The 22,379-nt window shown below is 38.7% G+C and overlaps 2 protein-coding genes across 10 annotated transcripts in view; one reads left to right on the plus strand and one right to left on the minus strand.

Annotated features, from left to right (window-relative positions):
• LOC127421303 (neurabin-1-like) overlaps window positions 1-327 on the minus strand; it is a 78,693-nt gene extending 78,366 nt beyond the window's left edge. For 2 of the 3 annotated variants that reach the window (XM_051664277.1, XM_051664274.1), the window contains exon 1: window positions 151-327. The gene's annotated coding sequence lies outside the window, so the exon portion shown is untranslated. Of the gene's footprint in view, window positions 1-8; window positions 89-150 lie in introns of those variants that run through there. The other variant, XM_051664276.1, reaches the window with a different exon arrangement.
• Window positions 328-3,042: 2,715 nt separating this feature from the next.
• LOC127421329 (epsilon-sarcoglycan-like) lies at window positions 3,043-22,320 on the plus strand. Of its 7 annotated transcripts, none has more exons than XM_051664335.1 (13): window positions 3,045-3,246; window positions 3,597-3,683; window positions 9,038-9,160; window positions 11,730-11,887; window positions 12,189-12,261; window positions 15,146-15,347; window positions 16,107-16,269; window positions 17,963-18,177; window positions 19,803-19,829; window positions 20,338-20,526; window positions 20,883-20,926; window positions 21,348-21,385; window positions 21,488-22,320. In XM_051664335.1, exons 1-13 carry the CDS (start codon window positions 3,210-3,212, stop codon window positions 21,536-21,538), a joined length of 1,407 nt encoding a protein of 468 aa, XP_051520295.1. In that variant the 5' UTR covers window positions 3,045-3,209; the 3' UTR covers window positions 21,539-22,320. The 7 variants fall into 7 exon arrangements, with proteins under 7 accessions (XP_051520297.1, XP_051520298.1, XP_051520295.1 ...); XM_051664336.1 differs by having other exon boundaries at window positions 15,149-15,347; XM_051664337.1 differs by lacking the exon at window positions 19,803-19,829 and having other exon boundaries at window positions 3,043-3,246.
• Window positions 22,321-22,379: the final 59 nt, after the last annotated feature.

Consider the following 22,379-nt stretch of genomic DNA (forward strand, 5'->3'; position numbering starts at 1 on the left):
ATACGAACCTGTTCATTCTAGCGCGTGTATTACAAACAACTAGCGATTCAACGTTGTGCAGAAACACAAACAGGGTCACAAAAAGCAGAAGTGACAGAAGTATTGCTTAACTCCCTGGTTGCTCAAATGTTCAAAACAAGAGTCACTAACCTTCGCTTTCAAATTTGATGTAATGCCAGTTATCTCAGGAATAAATATGTCCTCGCTTTAAATAATTAATCAAACAGAAATGGCTGCATCGCTAGGTCTCCATGTAAACAACATTTTCATTCAGCTGCGCTATGACCATCAACCCGCCAAACCTTTACCAGACAACTGACACACAAACCGGGTTTACCCACAGCAAGCAGGCAGATAGGCAACACCATTGCAGGCGAGGGGTGACATCGCCATTCCCTTAGAATGGGGTGTTAGTATGCAACACCATTGAGTGCCACTCTGTCACGATAGACGAAGCACGTTTAGTGTTTGCAGACCTATTTCGTGCAACTAATGCACAACCACAATAGTATGACTCGCCAACTACACGTTATTTTTATGAGAGCGTTGCCCATGTGACAGGTGTGTAACCTTATTTTCACGAATGGTTCGGTCCAGTAATATGTGTAGTGGCACTAACAAACTGCAGTCTGGCATAGGGAAAACGGAATTAAAATAGCAGCATCTTATATCTACAGTGGTTTTGCGCAAGTGATGCAAGGTCACGTGAAGACAATTAATGGATTATTCAATACAGTCAATAACGTGATCAGCTGAGTTAGTGTGTTAACTAAAATGAGTGAAGTATTGCTGGCTCTGAGAGTGCTATATGGACTGTTTAAGCTATGAAAACTTTATGATGTCTTTTTTGATCAAGCTGAAAGTGACAGTGGCACAAAATCGGTTATTGTGGTTTTGTGGGGAAATAAAATAAAAAAATATTAAATTGTTTGAGGAATGAGAACAGCAAGATGCTGTTGTAAAATGTATATTTAGGGTTGAGGATAGTGATGTGTACTGCATTCATTCAAGACCCGTATTTAATTTGTCAAAACTGTTTTTTGATTCGTTAAGCCAATTTAGCCTAAGTCCCAGTGCTGTTTGTTTGGTTTTGTACTATTAGGCCAAAAAGTGCCAAGGGAATTTAACAAAACCACTTAATTGTGATAGGGATAGTACAATAAACAAGGGACATATTGTATTACATATTTATTGCATAATATGTAACCGTTTATATTCCTATCACCAGCTATCTGGGTATGTTGCTTAGCAACCTAAAATCTTAATGGCACAAGATGCAGCTTGGTAGCACTTTTGTTTATGAGGTGCAAGAAAAAAAAAAAAGAAAAAAGATTTAGATTTAAGATTTTGTCATTTAGAGGATTTATTTGCAGAAAATGACAACTGGTCAAAATAACAAAAAAGCTGCAAAACAAGTTTATATTCATTGTTCAACAACATAATACTAATATTTTAACTTAGGAAGAGTTCAGAAATCAATACTTGGTGGAATAACCTTGATTTTCATGCATCTTGGCATGCTCTCTACCACTCTTTCACATTGCTGTTGGGTGACTTTATGCCACTCCTAGTGCAAAAATTCAAGCAGCTCGGCTTTGTTTGATGCTTGTAGACATCCATCTTCCTCTTGATCACATTCCAGAGGTTTTCAGTGGGGTTCAGATCTGGAGATTGGGCTGGCCATGACAGGGTCTTGATCAGGTGCTCCTCCATCCACACCTTGATTGATCTGGCTGTGTGGCATGGAGCATTGTCCTGCTGGAAAAGCCAATCCTCAGAGTTGGGTTTGTCAGAGCAGAAGGAAGCAAGTTTTCTTCCAGGATAACCTTGTACGTGGTTTGATTCCTTTTTTTTTTTTTTTTTTTTTTTTTTTTGCCTATTTTTAAGATCTACACATTTCAATTTCAAAACAAAATTCCATCAAATTGAATTATGTAATTTTGAACAAAATTAATAATTAAAATTAATAAATAAAACTTAAAATATTGAGTTTTTATTTTGTAAAAGATTACTCAGTTCAGTTTGATGGAATTTTATGAAATTTAAATGCCTCAATCTTAATATATATATATATATATATATATATATATATATACAGATGTAATAAAGGGTTTGTATCACCCTTGGCTCGCCCTAGACTGTCCAGTTGTGCAGCATTGTGCAGTGCAAATGGCCAAGGCCATCTGTCTGCTCAGTCTCTCCACAGGGGGCTGAATGCATTTTAATAGACCTCATCTCATTGTCATCTTTAGAGCTTAATGCCATGATGGATGGGGGAGGGGGAGCCTCATGTGCATTCTCCATAACCATTAGACAGGTTTTGCATTTGTATCTTACACAACCAGGGCCAGCTAGTCATTATAGGTTAGGGCCTGATATGCTGGAGGGACTCTATGAGATGATCTCTAAGTTAACAAATGAGCAGATCAACACAATGATGCCTAGAAGCACCCAATCAACACTAAAAGCAGGCAGTGTGTCTTGACTAAACTAGAATTGTCCAACTAATTAACAAATGCCACTGATCTGGACATATCCACACTAAAATGCTTTAGTTTGAAAACGCCTGATTTTGCTACATTTACGCCTCATCTACTGGAACTGCATTTTCCTCTTCTGAAAATAGACTTTTGAAAACGTTCTCTATCATTGCATACTTTGGAAAATGATGATGTTAGGAAACTGAAAACTGTGTTTTCAAATAAAAATGAATAAGTGCGGACATGGCCTAAATCTAAATATTTTTATTTCGATTATTATTACAATTCTTTACCAGTGAGGCTAATTTTCATCTTGAAATCAAATACATAAATGACTCACACTTTACATTTACAATGTATTATCGATGCTATTGTAATTACTTATATATAACATGTATGTTGTTAGCTAAATTTACTGCTAAATTAAACCAATAAACCAAACCAATTGGCAACACTATGCATACAGCTATGCATTACATGATTTCCAATTCGTCCTTACAGGGCTCCCCCTGTAAATAAAGCTTGAGATTTCTTCCAGCATCTGCGCCAGATGTTCCAGCCAACCAGCGCCCATCATCATCATCAGCTGCCACCATAACGCGCTCGCGCTGAGTGAGTGAGTGGGAGGAATCCGAGCAGTGGATGATGATACTTACGGATGTTACATCCCGAGGACCACCAGCGACACCTCAAACGTGTGATGTTAATTGTCACTGCGGCAAGTGAAACATGGCCTCGGTCGGCGTTTTCGTGTGGCTCATAGTGGGTATGTATATATAGGCTTGAGTCGACGACATTGGGAGGATTGTCCGTTCTTTTCCTTTGGATGATAGTTAGCCTGCTGGCTAACGGAATAGCTCTCGAGCTCATTACATCATAGTGATAAAGTGCATACGCTTTAACAATTCATTCAAAGCGCTAGTGTAACGTTAGTGTATTGCAGTTTATAAATGCTGCACATACGATGGCAGATTGCTAAATGCCAGCATCAAAAACAAACTTGGTTGCTGTGTCTTTTTAAGAGGAATGTTTTGAAAGATTGTGACGCAGTTTTTCTTAGTACATTTTAAATAACATTTACTATTTTTTTTCTCTCCTCTGTGTCCGTCATAAAAGCCCTAATTGTTCGTTATGCCAATGGCATACACAGCCAAATCCGGGCTTTAGTCGACTCCAAACAGAGATCTGTGTCGCAGAGTGGCGGTGAGTGATTGGAAAGACTGGCGGTGTCTCGAAACCTAGTGAGCTGCCTTACTAGACAGCAGTTTTGGGCACCATAGGCGCGTGACCAAACGGGTAATTCTCACGAAACCTGTAAAGAAAAATGCCCTAATAATAATAATAATAATAATAATAATGTTTGGCATTATTCTCAGAACACTTAAGCACATTTAACCACCCAGTTCACATTACTCTAACACGTCGGGATGTTTGACTGTTCCCATGGTTCTCAAACTCGAACTTATTTACAAATTTGTCCCTATAAGCTAAAACTGACAAAACCTGTCTTTGGGTACATTTAGGGATGCCCTTATTTGAAAAACAAAAATGCAACAAAAAATGCTAAAAGTTGTCATTTAGTATAGGGTTAGTATATAGTATATACAGTTGAAGTCAGAACTTTACATACTCCTTAGCCAAATACATTTAAACAAAGGCTCTGTCTCGTTTGGAAGGCTGCGTCCTGCGGAGGTCGCATTTGTCGGCCGCATACGTCATTGAGGCTGTCTCGTTTCAGAAAAGCGAGTAGGACACTTCGAATGCAGCCTTCGAATGCGACCCTCTCTCTCGGGAATTTGGAGGACGCATGAGGTGTATCCTTCATGGGCACTTTCAACCCACAATTCTTTGCTTCAACGGAATTGTCTAAAAAATAAATAACAATGCCAGTTTGCCCATAAATATGATGTTCCAATGCAAGGAATGTTAATTCCCAAGTTAAAGTACCTCAGTAGATGGGTGCAGAGTATATAATATGTCTAATTATATTAATATGTAATTAAAATAAAGTATTACAGACTAAAAGTACACCTGTAAAATCTATTTTCTTTTCTCTTTACATCATTATAACTCTCTTAAAATTTACCTCATACATTCCCTTCCAGAGGGACTTTGTTCCCTTCTCACTCAAAGCGCTCGCGCTTGTTAAAGAGTGGCGTGCTGTCATAGCAACCATGTTATGTTCCGTCTCCGTTTGTCCTATGAAGGCCGTCTCGTTTAAACGAGGCTTGTTTAAAGGAGGACACTTAGTATACTGCAGCCTTCAAAGGATGCGTCCTACCTAGCATGCAGCCTTCCAAACGAGACACAGCCAAAGTGTGATGAGGAGGAGGGCGTGGCCTGGCTGTGATGGAGCAAGGCTGGCGCTGAATCAGCTGATCAGCAGGAGAGCCAGATAAGGGGCAGCCGGAGATGCTGGTTCGAGAGAGAGAGGCATGTGGCCGCATAGCATATGTGTCTGTTTATGTTTGTTTTAAGTTCATTTATATCATTAAAGTTTATGATGACTGTTCAGCCGGTTCCCGCCTCCTCCTTGCCTGTCCTTTATCTGTTACACTCGGTTTTTCACGATTCCTGACGTTTAATCGTAGAAAACATTCCCTGTCTTAGGTCATTTTGGATCATTATTTTAAGAATATGAAATATCAGAAAAATAGTAGCGAAAATGATTTATTTCAGCTTTTATTTCTTTCATCACATTCCCAGTGGGTCAGAAGTTTACATACACTTTGTTAGTATTTGGTTGCGATGTCTTTAAATTTTTAACTTGGGTCAAACGTTTTGGGTAGCCTTCCACAAGCTTCTCACAATAAGTTGCTGGAATTTTGGCCCATTCCTCCAGACAGAATTTTTTATGGTGGTTTTGGAGCAGTGGCATCTTCCTTGCTGAGCAGCCTTTCAGTTTGTCAATATAGGACTCGTTTTACTGTGGATATAATACTTGTCTACCTGTTTCCTCCAGCATCTTCACAAGGTCCTTTCCTGTTGTTCTGGGATTGATTTGCATTTTTCGCACCAAACTACGTTCATCTCTAGGAGACAGAATGTGTCTCCTTCCTGAGTGGTGTGATGGCTGTGTGGTCCCATGGTGTTTATACTTGCGTACTATTGTTTGTATAGATGAACGTGGTACATTCAGGTGTTTGGAAATTGCGACTTGTGGAGGTCCACAATTTTTTTTGGCAGATTTCTTTTGATTAAGTTGGCACTGAGTTTGAAGGTAGGCTTAAAATGCATCCACAGGTACAGTACACCTTCAACTGACTCCAATTAGCCAACCTAAGTGTACATAACTAAGTGTATGCAAACTTCTGATTTGAACTATATATATATAGATGGATAGATAGACTTTTTTTTTTCATATGGGGTTTCATTAAAACTGAATTGGAAACTTTTGACCATGCCTTCATCATTTAATTTTGGTACTTTTCAAATGCCTCATATGTATAGATTATTTCTGTTTTAGCCTTGTCCCAGACCAAGACTTTAGTATGAAGCTAAAAATGATCCATTATAAAAATACTAATTATTACTTGTTTAAAACTATGATAATCTAAACAAAGAGTGAAATGAACATGATAAATGAATTCAAATGCCTCATTTTGGAGTAAAATAGGACCTGGACATTTTCTTGATTGGTTTCGTGAGAATCACATGCTGACTAGGTAGGTATGCTCACTAGGTTTTGAAACACAGCCGATGTGTTTGGAGTGATCATAACACGTGCAGCTCTTTCCTGTGCAAAGCTTTTTGAGCTTAACACCTACCAACCTGCTGAATCGCCAACCTGTATAATTCACTCTCATTTTGACTTTGTTAAAGCAGTGTTCAAAACTACTTCATTAACAAGACTACTGTTTGTATTTTATTTTATGATGGGGCCAGCGATGCACCCTCCAATTTGTTTAAATATATATATTTTTTAAGTTTTACCAATTCGCATTAAATGTGCATAATAGATTTAGCATTTGTTTGTACATTATAAATGCATTGACATTATGTAAAAGCATTCTGTCCACTCATAGACATGTATCTGAACATGTTTAAAAATGAAAATTGGTATTACCTGGTGAATGGACGGCTTGAGACAAGCATTTTCTCACTTCACTTCTAGCATGCCCCCGGCTGCAGCTTAGTCATGACAGGCTGATCCAGTTTTATGGATAGCATTCATTTCCAGGCAAAAGCACTTTGAACACTTTGAAGTCTACTGTCTTGCAATCCTACAATTAGTTTTTTCCTTACCAATGACTTGTGAAGCGCATGAGTTTCCCCTGACTGGAAAAGAGAAAACAGCACAGAGCTGATTCAACAGTTCAGTAGGACATCCCTGGCTGTGCCATTGAAAGGGAGAGAGAGAAAGAGAGTGTCTTTTCTCACTAGGCACATGATGAATATCTTAATTTGGCCCACCCTTGGTTGGCCCATAAAAGCATAAACCAGGATTAGCCATTTCTACTGCAGGGCCTGTATGTAATATGCATGCGTTACATGTGTGTGTGCGCATGTTACATGTGTGTGCGCATGTGCGTGGTTGCTCCGCCATTAACAAGTGGCAAAAAGTTTGGCATTAACCATTAATGGTTGAACTATTAGAATATAGTGTTGTGCATCACCTTCAGTTGGCCTTGTGTTCACACAGTATTCGGATCATTTTATAACCTCTGTGATTTGTTGTAGTCGCTATCAGGTTTATATCAGGCTCTGGGCTAAGGTCGCCCACAGGGTGACAGATTAAACCATCTGGCACTCCAATTATTCAAAGCATGCATCTGTGGCCCCATTAGCACAAAACCACAGTCATCAACAACCTGGAAAATGGATCAATACATGCCATGGATATAACCGTTAGTAAATATTTTTAATGACACGGGTGTTCTCAAAGCCCTTAGCTGTGAATGTGTGTTTTTACTTTTCAGAATGCTTTGAATTTCTGTGATCTTTGCACACTGAAGTAGTTCTTTCAATAGTCATATCTCTTATTATCACAGATAATAGGCTATTTAGACGGGCATAATTAGTCATTAATTGTTAAGTCTAGACTCTCTGTTGTAGTAGACTAGAACAAGAGAGTGGTAGTAAATGGAGAAGCCTTAGTTCATATAACTAACATATTTTTTTTTATTTGACTACCATATGTAACATAAAATAATTATCATATGACAATAGCCTCCTCCCCTACCCAGTGCAGTTTACATTTGAAGTTCAAGGAAATCCACTGTTAATTTTAATTTTTTTTAAAGTTCAGTAAATGCATGATGTTTCCAAAGTCAGTGAGTAATCATGTTAAATAATCGGGATCTCAATATTGACCAAAATAATCATGATTATGATTTTTAACCTAATGGAGTTAATTAACAGAGGTTCGGAAGGAGCATGTTAATTTTAATCTGACAAATCACAGCCCACGGGCAGGAGTATATAAGCCGCTGCTTACCTGCTTCCTGTGACAACTCTCCTGACATCCCACCTCCACCCCATCTTCACCTATTCTCTAGATTCATTATCTACATAAGTAAAATCAAGGGGGGTAATCAGGACTTGAGTCGAGTCTCAAGTTCCGAGCCCTCCAGTATACGGACAGCAAGCCAAATCCGTTTACCACTTCTACACAAGATTACATTAACATACGAACTACTGAACTCCAAACTGACTTGAAATGAGAAAAGGGAGAGAGACACAGAAATCAGAGAAGATAAAGAGACTGGAAAGGCATAATGGCAACAATCCTTCCAGCAGCAACAATCTAGTAAAAAAACTGCATAAACGACCTCTTTCCTCTTCAATGATGTTTGAATACAGAATATGTGTGTGTGCAGTGTGCGAGTGTTGTGCCAGTGAAAGGGGTTTGATGTTGAAAGCAGGGATGGGGGAATTGCATGTGAGAGTGAGAGGTGCAGTGAGCGTGGAAAGCTTAAGTGTTCGGAGATTGTGACTCACCGTACTACAGTCCACCAACCAATGAGACTCAGAGGCCTAATGCCCAAGACACTCGCATTACACATTCTCACACACTCCCACAATAGGGATTTTTTTTAGAAGGTTTTAACACAAGGAAGAAACACAACTCTGTTACATAAATGTATTAAAAATTAATAACAGGTCAAATAGACAGTGTATTGAAACAGGACTTAAACATTAAGGGTGAAGTGCTTAATTTCAATGCTACTTGTGGCATCAAACCAACTTCCTCATTGCTCAGACAAACAGGTTGTCCTGCCCTAAACATATGCGATTGGTTAAGCCGTTCAAACAAACAGATACAAATTCCTTTTAGCGCAACAGTTACACACTTTACCACTATAAATGAGAAATATACAGATAATCTATGTCGATCATTTTAATCATCTCATTTACAGTATATTCCTAAATTGTAAAATGTTTGTTTCAATGTTTCAACTTTTATAATGTTACTAGTTTTGCTAATATTTATAAAAAGCCATTTAGTTACTCTTTTCAATGCAGATGTTTTGGTGAGCACTTTGCAGGATGAAGGAAATTAGTCCACTACATTATGCCACATTTAATAACCCTTTTCTCTTTCCTCTCTGCATCAGTGGTAACCATCCTTAGTAAGTCACATGCAGACCGCAATGTTTATCCTTCTGCTGGAGTGCTTTTCGTTCATGTGCTAGAGAGAGAGTACTTTAAAGGGGAGTTCCCACCTTATCCAAAAGCAGGTAAATTTACTTCACTACTACTTACTCAATAAGACAACTACAGAATGAATGTTTCACTTTATTAACAAATAATTCAAGGCCTGGATACTGACTGTTCAATACAGCGTTCAAGCTGTGCTAAATTACATGATAAGGAACAGCTATGATGTGAAACAACTTTTCCAGATACTTTGTACAGTATGTAACTGCACAGCACCAGTAGAGATCAAGCATTAATCTTAGCTTACATGTCAGAGACTTGATTTGTGAGATTGAGATTTGTTTCCCTAATATTTTCTAGTAGTAATTTATACAATAAATACAATATATACGGTATACTGCATACCCTGCAGAAATTGTGAAATTTTGGCATTGATTTTGAAAATATGACTGATCATGCAAAAAAACTTTTATTTAAGGGTAGTGATCACATGAAGCCATTTATTATCACATAGTTGTTTGGCTCCTTTTTAAATCATAATGATAACAGAAATCACCCAAATCAAAAGTTTACATACCCTTGAATGTTTGGCCTTGTTACAGACACATAAGGTGACACACACAGGTTTAAATGGCAATTAAAGGTTAATTTCCCACACCTGTGGCTTTTTAAATTGCATTTAGTGTCTGTGTATAAATAGTCAATGAGTTTGTTAGCTCTCACATGGAAGCAATGAGCATGCTAGATACTGAGCCATGGGGAGCAGAAAAGAACTGTCAAAAGACCTGCGTAAGAAGGTAATGGAACTTTATAAAGATGGAAAAGGATATAAAAAGATATCCAAAGCCTTGAAAATGCCAGTCAGTACTGTTCAATCACTTCTGGCACACTGTAATTTGGAGTGATGAGACCAAAATAGAGCTTTATGGTCACAACCATAAGCGCTATGTTTGGAGAGGGGTCAACAAGGCCTATAGTGAAAAGAATACCATCCCCACTGTGAAGCATGGTGGTGGCTCACTGATGTTTTGGGGGTGTGTGAGCTTTAAAGGCACGGGGAATCTTGTGAAAATTGATGGCAAGATGAATACAGCATGTTATCAGAAAATACTGGCAGACAATTTGCATTCTTCTGCATGAAAGCTGCGCATGGGACGCTCTTGGACTTTCCAGCATGACAATGACCCTAAGCACAAGGCCAAGTTGACCCTCCAGTGGTTACAGCAGAAAAAGGTGAAGGTTCTGGAGTGGCCATCACAGTCTCCTGACCTTAATATCATCAAGCCACTCTGGGGAGATCTCAAATGTGCGGTTCATGCAAGACGACCAAAGACTTTGCATGACCTGGAGGCATTTGCCAAGACGAATGGGCAGCTATACCACCTGCAAGAATTTGGGGCCTCATTACAAACTATTACAAAAGGCTGCATGCTGTCATTGATGCTAAAGGGGGCAATACACAGTATTAAGAACTAAGGGTATGCAGACGTTTGAACAGGGGTCATTTCATTTTTTTCTTTGTTGCCATGTTTTGTTTTATGATTGTGCCATTCTGTTATAACCTACAGTTGAATATGAATCCCATAAGAAATAACAGAAATGTGTTTTGCCTGCTCACTCATGTTTTCTTTAAAAATGGTACATATATTACAATTCTCCAAGGGTATGCAAACTTTAGAGCACAACTGTATATATATATATATATATATATATATATATATATATATATATATATATATATATATATATATATATATTAAACAAGAAGGCACTCAAGGCTGTGCTATTTTGTGGCAGACACCCCAGGCAATATAGCATATATTCTCCTCTTACTGCTTAAAGGCATAGTTCACCCAAAAATGAAAATTCTGTCATCATTTACTCACCCTCATGATATCCCAGGTTTTTATGACTTTCTTTCTTCAGCAGAACACATTTGAAAAAAATTGAAAAATATCTCAGCTCAGTAGGTCCTTAAAATGCAATTCGATGGTGATCAGACTTTTGAAGCTCCAAAAATCACAGCATAAAAGTCATCGATACGACTCCATTGTTAAAAGATGTGAAATGATTGCTTTTGGTGCAAAAAAGATAAATATTTAAGTACATTTTAACTATAATCCATCGCTTCCAGTAAGCTTCATGAGAGGGTGGAGTTCACGTGGTCTCTCGTGTGACGTAATCTCTTGTTTTCCTCTCGGTTGAGACATCCAGGATAAGCACACAAATGCACCACTGATAGTAAAGAAACAGATAAATGCAGATCTAAACCAAAACCAGCAAAGCTTCTGTACCGTGTTCCTCCTACTCACTTGTAAACAGCGCTGCTCTTACGGGTATGTCACACATGCCTCAGTTCACGTGTATCTCACATGCCAATGCAATTACCTCACATGCGCATATCGCTGCTGACTGGAAGCGATGATTTAGAGTTAAAAAAGTACTTAAATGTTGATCTTTTTCACACAAAAAGCAATCGGGTTGCTTTAAAAGACATTACTTTAACAGCTGGAGACATATGGATGACGTTTGTGCTGACTATCTATACACACCTGGGATATCATGAGGCTGAGTAAATGATGAGAGGATTTTCATTTTTGGTTGCCCTAACCCTTTAAGCTTACTTTCTTAATTATTTTTTCATTTCAGGTGATGCCAGTAATGACCCAATCACATTTAACACCAACCTTAAAGGCTATCCGGACAGGCCTGGATGGCTGCGGTACATTCAGAGAACACCGCATAGTGACGGCGTCCTCTATGGCTCACCAACCGCTGAGCATGTGGGCAAGCCAACCATCATAGAGGTGTGTTATTGTGTCTGAATGCTTATTAGAATTGTTTGAAGCCATAGTGCATTTTATTTGTGTAGAAATAAATCCAATCATTTTGTTGCTTGGGGAATGGAAGGCAACGGCAAAGTTGAATTCTTAGAGACACAGGGAAACTTCATCTCCTCTTTGTGTATTGTTCTGGCTTTAGATTCATGTAGGGATTGAGATCCTTGTTCTGCTGTATGTGTTTGCTTCTGGTTCAGATGTTCTCTGCATGGTATGAATGTAAAGCTACCCTGAGCCAGGCTTAAACTTTCACCCTTGCGTGTTGCAGATTACCGCATATAACAGACGTACTTTTGAAACCGCCAGGCACAACTTGGTCATAAACATCATGTCTACAGAAGGTGAGAGCTAAGAACAGTGTTGATTTAACAAATCTCATTATATCATGAAGCTATATGCTTAATGAAAGACTCTATTGTTTAACTGAAAACTAAAATGAAGAATAATCCTAAAGCAAGGATTAGTGTGTATTTGTGTCATTTGAGGTTCATAAGTCCATCAGCCATGCATTAGGAAAAAATTAAAGGGGGAGTTTTGTGGTTTTTAGCCCATGAATTTTAGCTTTTCTGCGAAAGATACATTTTCTGTTAAAGATATATGCATTCAAAAGTTACAGTCTTTCTCTATACAGATTTTTGTCTAATCAAAAGCTCTCTTGTATGAGAAGGTCAATCCCCCTAACATCATCACCACCATTACTAAAACCTATTGGCTAATTAAAAAAAGGAACAAGCCCTTGGAGATGTCCCACCGAAACTTCCTGTTTCAATAGAAAATTGATTATTGATTATTTCGCTGTAAAAAAATGAATTTGATCTAAAAGAGATATTTGTGTACATTTTCTATCGATCATATCAGCAATAATTTCTCAAACAATGATAAATTGATGGAGAAGAGCATCATAACCTTACATATTTCCAGATGCACGGTGTAGTCAAGTGCATTTTCGGCATGTTTAAGAGATGAATCAGGTGTCTGGATCTCAGTAGTGAAGTAATGCTGTATAGTCCCTGCAGAGTGTGTGAGATCACGATGGTCTGCTGCATCCTTTGTTAAAGACCTTGTCCCTGTCCCAAATGGCACCCTAAGCCCTCCTTTGAGTCCAGACTTTGGTGTAAGCCAGTGCAGACTGATGAGGCGTTAGTCGGCAAGTCAGTGAGGGTGCATGAGCTATAAAAGTGTTAGGTTACTTACTTTATTAATGCGATTTTGTGGCCGCGCTTGAACCGTTACCTGATCTGCATAATTCCTTTAGTGAATAGAGTAGAGCACATGAAGAAAAATGTCGCTTTTACCGGGGGAAATGCATTCTTAGAGAATTCTCCCATTAGTATTAATTTGTGTTTATACAGTGCATCCGGAAAGTATTCACAGTGCTTCACTTTTTCCACATTTTGTTATGTTACAGCCTTATTCCAAAATGGATTAAATTCATTATTTTCCTCAAAATTTTACAAACAGTACCCCATAATGACAACGTGGAAGAAGTTCACATGTACATAAGTATTCACAGCCTTTGCCATGACACTCAGAATTGAGCTCAGGTGCATCCTGTTTCCACTTATCATCCTTGAGATGTTTCTACAACTTGATTGGAGTCCACCTGTGGTAAATTCAGTTGATTGGACATGATTTGGAAAGGCACACACTTGTCTATATAAGGTCCCACAGTTAACAGTGCATGTCAGAGCACAAACCAAGCCATGAAGTCCAAGGAATTGTCTGTAGACCTCCGAGACAGGATTGTATCGAGGCACAGATCTGGGGAAGGGTACAGAACAATTTCTGCAGCATTGAAGGTCCCAATGAGCACAGTGGCCTCCATCATCCATAAATGGAAGAAATTTGGAACCACCAGGACTCTTCCTAGAGCTGGCCGCCTGGCCAAACTGAGCAATCGGGGGAGAAGGGCCTTAGTCAGGGAGGGGACCAAGAACCCGATGGTCACTCTGACAGAGCTCCAGCATTTCTCTGTGGAGAGAGGAGAACCTTCCAGAAGAACAACCATCTCTGCAGCACTCCACCAATCAGGCCTGTATGATAGAGTGGCCAGACAGAAGCCACTCCTCAGTAAAAGGCACATGACAGCCTGCCTGGAGTTTGCCAGAAGGCACCTGAAGGACTCTCAGACCATGAGAAACAAAGATTGAACTCTTTGGCCTGAATGGCAAATGTCAGGTCTGGAGGAAACCAGGCACCGCTCATCACCTGGCCAATACCATCCTTACAGTGAAGCATGGTGATGGCAGCATCATACTATGGGGATGTTTTTCAGCGGCAGGAACTGGGAGACTAGTCAGGATCGAGGGAAAGATGAATGCAGCAATGTACAGAGACATCCTTGATGAAAACCTGCTCCAGAGGGCTCTGGACCTCAGACTGGGGCGAAGGTTCGTCTTCCAACAGGACAATGACCCTAAGCACACAACCAAGATAACAAAGGAGTGGCTCCGGGACAACTCTGTGAATGTCCTTGAGTGGCCCAGCCAGAGCCCAGACTTGAACCCGATTGAACATCTCTGGAGAGATCTGAAAATGGCTGTGCAACGACACTCCCCATCCAACCTGATGGAGCTTGAGAGGTTCTGCAAAGAAGAATGGGAGAAACTGCCCAAAAATAGGTGTGCCAAGCTTGTAGCATCATACTCGAAAAGACTTGAGGCTGTAATTGGTGCCAAAGGTGCTTCAACAAAGTATTGAGTAAAGGCTGTGAATACTTATGTACATGTGATGTACATCGTTTTTTATTTTTAATAAATTTGCAAAGATTTCAAACAGACTTCTTTCATGCTGTCATTATGGGGTATTGTTTGTAGAATTTTGAGGAAAATAATTAATTTAATCCATTTTGGAATAAGGCTGTTACATAACAAAATGTGGAAAAAGTGAAGCGCTGTGAATACTTTCCGGATGCACTGTACATCACACTTGAGAATGCAATTGAATATGGGGGGAAAATCATATTTGTGCTCTCATATAGGTACATCTGCTTTAGATTTACTGTGACTGAATGCTCTGAGATGCCTGTTCAGCTTACAATCTGTGTTGAGCTTTAAGCTGAGCAACTGTTACAGTGCAGATGTGACCTCACTGTGACACAGTTCACCATCTGCACTCTCGTAACAGCCACTTCAACATGACAGCCACATTATTATACAGCTGTTATGTAACCTAGTTTGGGTTACTTCTAATATGCTGATGTATCCTCCTTTTGCTGTCATTCAGCAGAATTTCCCCTGCCCTATCAGGCTGAGTTCTTCATCAAGAACATAAATGTTGAAGAGATGTTGGCCAGTGAGGTGTTGGGAGATTTTCTCGGTGCTGTAAAGAATGTGTGGCAGCCCGAGAGGCTCAATGCCATCAACATCACTTCAGCACTGGACAGGGGCGGACGAGTCCCCTTACCCATCAATGACCTGAAAGAGGGGTGAGACCTAAAACAATGATGGTGAAACTAAACATTCTTTTGAATAGCTCAGTGATTCTCAACTGGTTTTGCTTCAGGACCCAAATTTTGCACTGGACATAAAGTTGCAATCCAACACAGTACCAAAGGTGGACAAAAATCTCCTTAAATCAAACAATGACATGTATTAGTTTTAATAATATTATATAATATTAAATAAAATCAAATAAATCAAATAAAATGACTCTCGTCAGACAATAATTCAAAGAACATGTTTTCTTTTACCGTGTATAGTTTTGCAAATGGTTTTCAAGATTGAGGGCATACCATGCAAACTTTTCATGTTGGCATCAGGCTAATTTGGTTAGCTTCTACCACGTGAGTTATCCGTTTGCGCCAGAATATAGTAGACTTTCATTAGACACACAGACTTTGAAGTCAGCAACAAAATATATTGGAAGTTGATAAGCTTGTTTCTTTTGCTAAACTAAATACGTGTTTGTATGGTTAGCTGCATTTTATTTGCATTTATCTTTTTTTCTGCTGTCCGCGACCCTATCAGAACAGACCTGCAACAAATGTTTTGCTCACTACCCACCAATTGAGAACCACTGAAATAGCTGATTGGCACAGAAGTTGGGCATAGAATGTTAGATATCAAACAAATATGTAGTAGCATTAGTGTAATGTATGAAGTAAAGTATGAATAAATGTAAACATTAAATGTCTTGTGTATAAAACCTTGGAAAAGTCCTGATGCAGACTTTATGGCATGCACAGCGTGTATGTGATGGTGGGAGCAGATGTGCAGTTCTCATCATGTCTGCGAGAAGTGGAAACTCCACAAAACCAGCTGCGATGCAGTCAGGAGATGGAGCCCGTCATCAGTTGCGACAAGAAGTTCAGAGCTCAGTTCAACATCGACTGGTGCAAGATCTCTCTGGTGAGCTTCAGGGCACTCCTGAAGATAAGAAAACCCTTAGTTATAATTGTAAGGCTAGTGTCACAAAGAATTTCTTGCAACCGACATCAGATCATCAGCTGTGATCTGTGTTCACTCATACTGTGAAATGAGGTTGTCTTTTGGGCCATTGTTAAATCTACTGCTGTATGCAATAAACATGGCATGCTATTTAGAGGCACTTTTATACAAATGTAACATGTTGGCATGTACAGGCTTACAAGGGTTTCCTTAGCTGTCTTATGGAAAATTATTCAGAGGACAATCAGTGCTTTTTTACGTTTACATAGTGCATGGAACAACATATTTATACTGTTACATTTTGTTTTAACATTAGGGCTGCAACAGTACATGTATCCGCGCCAAACTGAACGGATACATTCGGCCTTCTGTATGGTACACGCAGTCACATGAATGATTACATATCTTAGCATGTGTGAAACCAGTATTAAAACAACATATAACGAACAACACAAACCACGTTGAGCTAAAACTTAACAGAACAGAGCGCCAGACTGTACACTAGAAACTGCGGATCAGATAAATGCATGTGAAGATTATACGGACAGTTCTTGCATCAGTGTGCGTGCTGACCCGGCGGCTTTCACTTGTCTCCGTGTTTATATTCGTGTCTCACGCTGAACGCACTTACATGCGATATACAATATGGAACAGACTTTCTGTTTATTGCTGCAGTTATGCGACCACACTCAGTGGTTGAGAACACAGGATTTAAGTGTCTGCTTAATGTGCTTCAGCCCCATTATAAAGTTCCTACAAGGATGCATTTCAGCAATTCTGTAGTGCCCACTGAATATAAACAAGCACGTGCTGTAACTGTCCAGCAAGGGACATTGTCAGTGCTAATCGATCCGCCCTCTCCCCTGATAATGTGGATATTCTGATTTTCCCGAAAAATAAAAACTTGAAAATTGAGTGATAAGTGCATGTGGTGAGCTGAAAGGCAAAAGACAGAAATCTGCACTGCTAATGTCTTAATTGTGTTACAATTATTATAATTGCACCTTTTTTCCCCCTTTTATTATTATTTATGTTTGCATACAATGTGCATGTAAGAGGCTCTCAAGTTTTGTATTGTAATTTTGTTGAAGAAATTGTGCAGTCATGTATAAATGAACCTTCACAATAAGAATTATTGCCCATCAGCCACTGTTTTATAACTGGGATGGACATGTCCCACTCACTTTTAAAAAAAACTTCTAGGTTTCTTTAATTTACGAAATAATCATCATTATATTTAAATAGTTTTGTTTTGCTTGGCTGCAGAGTGAAGAAAAAAATAGCATGCATAAATGAAAGAAAGGAATTTTGGAATAATCCTACTGTGTAGTGCCTATTTACCTGCCTTTCAGCAGATCAGATAGGGCTATAGTGCAAATATCATACATTGTAATTAATATTCATGAGATTATCATAAAATTTTATAATGCTTCCCCACTTTTCAGTGCATTCCTTTCAGAGAGCAAAACTCCAACAATAGAAATGTAATATATTCCCACCTTGAATATGAAAAATTTTTAAAATGTAATTTTGCTGCTGCAATGTACAGTATATCATTAGTGTTGCTGATATGTTTTAATTTTCGTTACTTATTAGAAACAAATCTAACAACATTTTTATAATGCTAAGCTTCCATTTGTTTTTGGTTTTGAAGGTGGACATCACTAAAGTAGTTCCTGTGTACAGTAATCACCCAGTCCCGGGCACAGGAGTGCTACCAGACATCGGAGAGTACAACCCGCCTCCTGAGTCACTGAAAAGTAGGGACTATTTTACCGACTTCCTGATCACACTGGCTGCACCTTCGGCTGTTGCCCTGGTCCTCTTCATCATCCTTGGCTATTCCATGTGCTGCCGACGGGAAGGGGTGTAAGTTTACTGTACTTAAATCTTGGTGAATGCAAAACACACACACAAGCACAAAAGTAAAAACAAGAATGATTTTGCAATTTAGTTAAAATTAAAATTATGTCATCAATTACTCTCCTGTATGTTGTTTCAAACCTGTATGACCGTCTTTCTTCTGCAGAACACTAAATGAGAATGTTAAGTCTCAGTCACCATTCACTTTTATTGCATCTTTCATCCATACATTGAAAGTGAATGGTGACTGTGGCTAACATGTTGCCTAACATCTCCTTTTGTGTTCCGTAAAAGAAAGAATGTCACATGGGTTTGAAACAACAAGAGGGTGAGTACAGTACATGATGACAGAATTTGTATTTTTGGGTGAACTACTGTGTCTAATTAAAGGAATAGTTCACCCCAAAATTATAATTTTCTCATCATTTACTCACCTTATGCCATTCCAGATGTGTACGACGTTCATCTGCTGAACTCAAATGAAGATTTTTAGAAGAATATTTCCACTCTGTAGGTCAATACAATGCAAGTGAATGGGTGCCAAAATTTTGAAGCTCCAAAAATCACATAAGTCATCATAAAAGTAATCCATATGACTCCAGTGGTTTTATCAATGTCTTCAGAAGCAATATGATAGGTGTGGGTGAGAAACAGCTCAATATTTAAGTCCTTTTTACTATAAATTCTCCTCCCTACTCAGTCAGTCTCCACTTTAACTTTCTCTTTCACATGCTTCTTCTTGTGTTTTTGGTGATTCACATTCTTTGTGCATACGCCCCCTACTGGGCAGGGAGAAGAATTACTAGCAAAAAAAAGGACTTGAATATTGATCTGTTTCTCACCCACATCTATCATATCACTTCTGAAAATATGTATTAAAACACTGGAGTCGTATGGATTTCTTTTATGCTGGCTTTATGTGTTTTTTTGGAGCATCAGAATTTTGGCACCCAGTCGTTTGCATTGTTTGGACCTACAGAGCTGAAATATTCTTCTAAAAATCTTTGTTTGTGTTCTGCTGAAGAAAGTCGTACACATCTGGGAGGACATGAGGGTGAGTAAATAATGAGAGAATTTTCATTTGTGGGTGAGCTATCTCTGTAATGGCAATTGTATACAGTAATTATCAGCATATAAATGAAAGATTTTTCATCCTAATCACACTGTGTTGTGACAGTATAGCATCTTTAAACCATCTAAGTGAGATTCATAAGGGCTTATGAGATCGATGTAGAATGTGACAACTTGTAGCACCTCAGTAAAATAATGAAGGGCAGGACAGGGTCACATCCCTGCCAAAAAAGCAGCTAACCATCCTCATCAAGCATCCACTTCTGTGGTCAGTTTTTGTTTTTTTATCCATTTAATCATTAACTAAGGCACCCTCAATCCAAAGGTTCCATCTGTTGCATTCAGAACCATTCCGACAGATGTTTCCTCTACATGATCAGCCAATCCCTGTGTGTTTCCTGATGTCACCCACCAGCCTGAGGGAGAACCCCGCACCACCAGACTTCATTTAAAATCTACACCCCTCCATTCGAACCTGATTCGCTCTCCATTTTCTTTTGTGTGGTTGTCTCTAAATATTAATATTAGTATTTAATTCAGTCATTTTGTTTTGTTTCTAGGAAAAAAAGAAACATGCAAACACCAGAGTAAGTGTTCCCTCTCCTGTGGTTTTGGCTTTTACTTTGTTTATTTGGTTGATCCTTTCTTTGGATAGGTTATTCCCCCGTTATTTTATTTTTAATTCCCTGTGTTTTTATGTGACATATTCATATCCATCTCATTCATTAAATCATTTCTGCGTGTCCATGGAATCATCAACTTGACAGCTGCTACAGTAACAGAGTTAGGGCCAGTATAGGTTAAATATACAGTATGTCAGTTCAGCTCTCACATTTTTATTGTGATCGGAGATAATAAAAAAGGAGAGGCATTGTGGCAAAAGACAAAAATATTTATCAGTATTCTTTTGCAAACTTGAATGTACAAAGAAAATCATACCAGCATAGTTGTTTACAAGTTCTTTATTAGTCAAAACCATTTTATAGGTTGCATAGCTACATTGTTTATTCTACCCTATACTTTTGCGCATGTTATGTATAAACAGTACCATGTGCTTTCTTGAAGTAGTCATTTAGTTGCTCTTTCCATTCCCAGTATTCAGCTGGTTCACCACAGCTCCATTCAGAAGTCTACTAAGGAGCTTCGCAACATGTCTAAGAACAGGGAAATCTCATGGCCTCTCTCAACACTGCCGGTCTTCCACCCTGTGAGCGGAGAGGTGGTGCCGCCCATCCACCCCGACAACTACGAGACCACCAGCATGCCACTCATGCAGACGCAGACGTGAGTCTGTTACTTTGGCTTTAATCAGGGTTTCTGGGTAGAAAGCAAGGCTTGTATGCAGTGAATGAATCTTATGGATCTGGTTAAAGAGGAGATGAGAAACTAGGCTACTGTAATCCACTGTTTACATCTTAAAAACTAGACCGAATCTCTGAATGCCCTGGTTTTAAAACTGCCTGATGACTTATAGAGCATAGAACACATCAAAACAACTTCCATTAACATGAGCAAAAACTTAAAAGATCAACATTAAAATTATTTACTAAGGCAATGCAGAAAATGATAGAGTAATGCTAGTAATGACTTTTTGTCATAGAGCCAAGTCAGGTATAATAAAGCTTTGTATTTATTCACAGAAATCTTCAAAATCAGATTCAAATACCACAGCAGCAGACTTCTGGTAAGTGCAGCATCCGTTGTAGATGTGTAAGATTTTCATCCCTGTGTTATGCACAGCAAGCACTGCATTATGTTCTTCAGATTAATGAAACTGACTGCAGTTGCCAAAATAAAATAAACTTAAACCCTCACTGAAGGTAAAGTGAGTAGTTTTTGTGGCAATAGTGGCACCAAACAGAAAAAATAAATTCCAACAAATTACAAACACTCCCCCTGTCTTCCATTGGCTGATGATTCACAGGATTGGTTAAACCAATGTTGTTTCATTTTCATTTGGTGTGGCTAGTGGCACAGAATAGTTAAGCGGTGGTTAAGCTCCTTTCATCGCACTCTGGTGAACCCCAGTGTACATATAATGAACTGCCATCAATCGTCTTGAAATCTCTTTCTAACATGTTATTCATTCATTCATGCTAACAAAGGAGATAATTATTGTATGTCGACTTTTCGGAGACTAGAGGCAAGTATTACTCTTTGCTTCTGTGATAGTGTGCCGTGTTGGTTGTTTTTAGAATCAGATAAACCATTTGGTGTTTGTCTCTAAATTTTCTTCTCATTGTAGGTAAATGGTATTCCTGAGGAGAGGAAGGTGGCAGAAGCTCTAAACCTGTGATGAGGTCCTATATGGCTTCACTTTTGTACCTGTTTATTTTGTGCCAAATGTGCATGTGTAGCTAAAGCTTTAAACTCAACGCCTTTTTGTTCTAAAGCACATGTCTGAAAGTGCAATTCACAAAACATTTCTGTAGTGTGGACATTTTTTTTAACAGTGCACTCAGCAACTTGGACTTACACTGACACCTAGGGGCATGGATGCAGCATCATTCAAATGCAGTTTTTTTCAGTTAAGGATGCCATTGTCAAAATTCACTGTTCCAGTCAGCCATGATTAATTTAACCCATGAGTGAAAGTGTCCAATAACAGGACAGTTACTAAGATTATGTGTCATGTGATTCTAACATGGCCACCCCCATGAGGGGACCCTCTCCATGAAGAATAAAACAGTTTTTAGAGGTTACTGAGGTGACTGGAGTCTTCATCTCACGAGTGTTAATGACTTCATACATACTTTTTAAAATTACAATCCATTTCTAACTTTTTTAATGAGGAAAAAATACTGAGTGCACCATTAAGATGGGCATGCTGAAGGAATACTTAAATTTAGATCAAAATTAAACACGTCAAAAGTTTTCTAATTTGAAATAAGAGTAAAGAAAGGAAATGTTTTTTCCCCTCAAATATAGACACTAGATTTCCTTTGGTCTACAAGTAATGGGGGCACATTGAAGGGATACGCGGATGCTTAAATATGTTGATATTGCTCTTTTTGGTAATTTTGTTCTCTTTTATGTGTAAATCTGTTTTGATAAATAAATACATTTGTCACTAGAAAACACTCTTTGTTCTGGGGTATGAGTGTTCCAGGTTCAATACAAGTGAAGCTCTAACAGCA

Source organism: Myxocyprinus asiaticus, chromosome 30 (assembly GCF_019703515.2).
Source record: "Myxocyprinus asiaticus isolate MX2 ecotype Aquarium Trade chromosome 30, UBuf_Myxa_2, whole genome shotgun sequence".
NCBI classification, from domain to species: Eukaryota; Metazoa; Chordata; class Actinopteri; order Cypriniformes; family Catostomidae; genus Myxocyprinus; species Myxocyprinus asiaticus.

Excerpts from the sequence above, each read along its gene's own strand:
- LOC127421329 (XM_051664335.1), top strand. The coding sequence starts at position 3,210 with ATGGCCTCGGTCGGCGTTTTCGTGTGGCTCATAGTGG. Across the intron at positions 3,247-3,596 it reads TTTCGTGTGGCTCATAGTGG|CCCTAATTGTTCGTTATGCC; the intron begins GTATGTATATAT and ends CCGTCATAAAAG. Across the intron at positions 15,348-16,106 it reads ATCAATGACCTGAAAGAGGG|CGTGTATGTGATGGTGGGAG; the intron begins GTGAGACCTAAA and ends TGGCATGCACAG.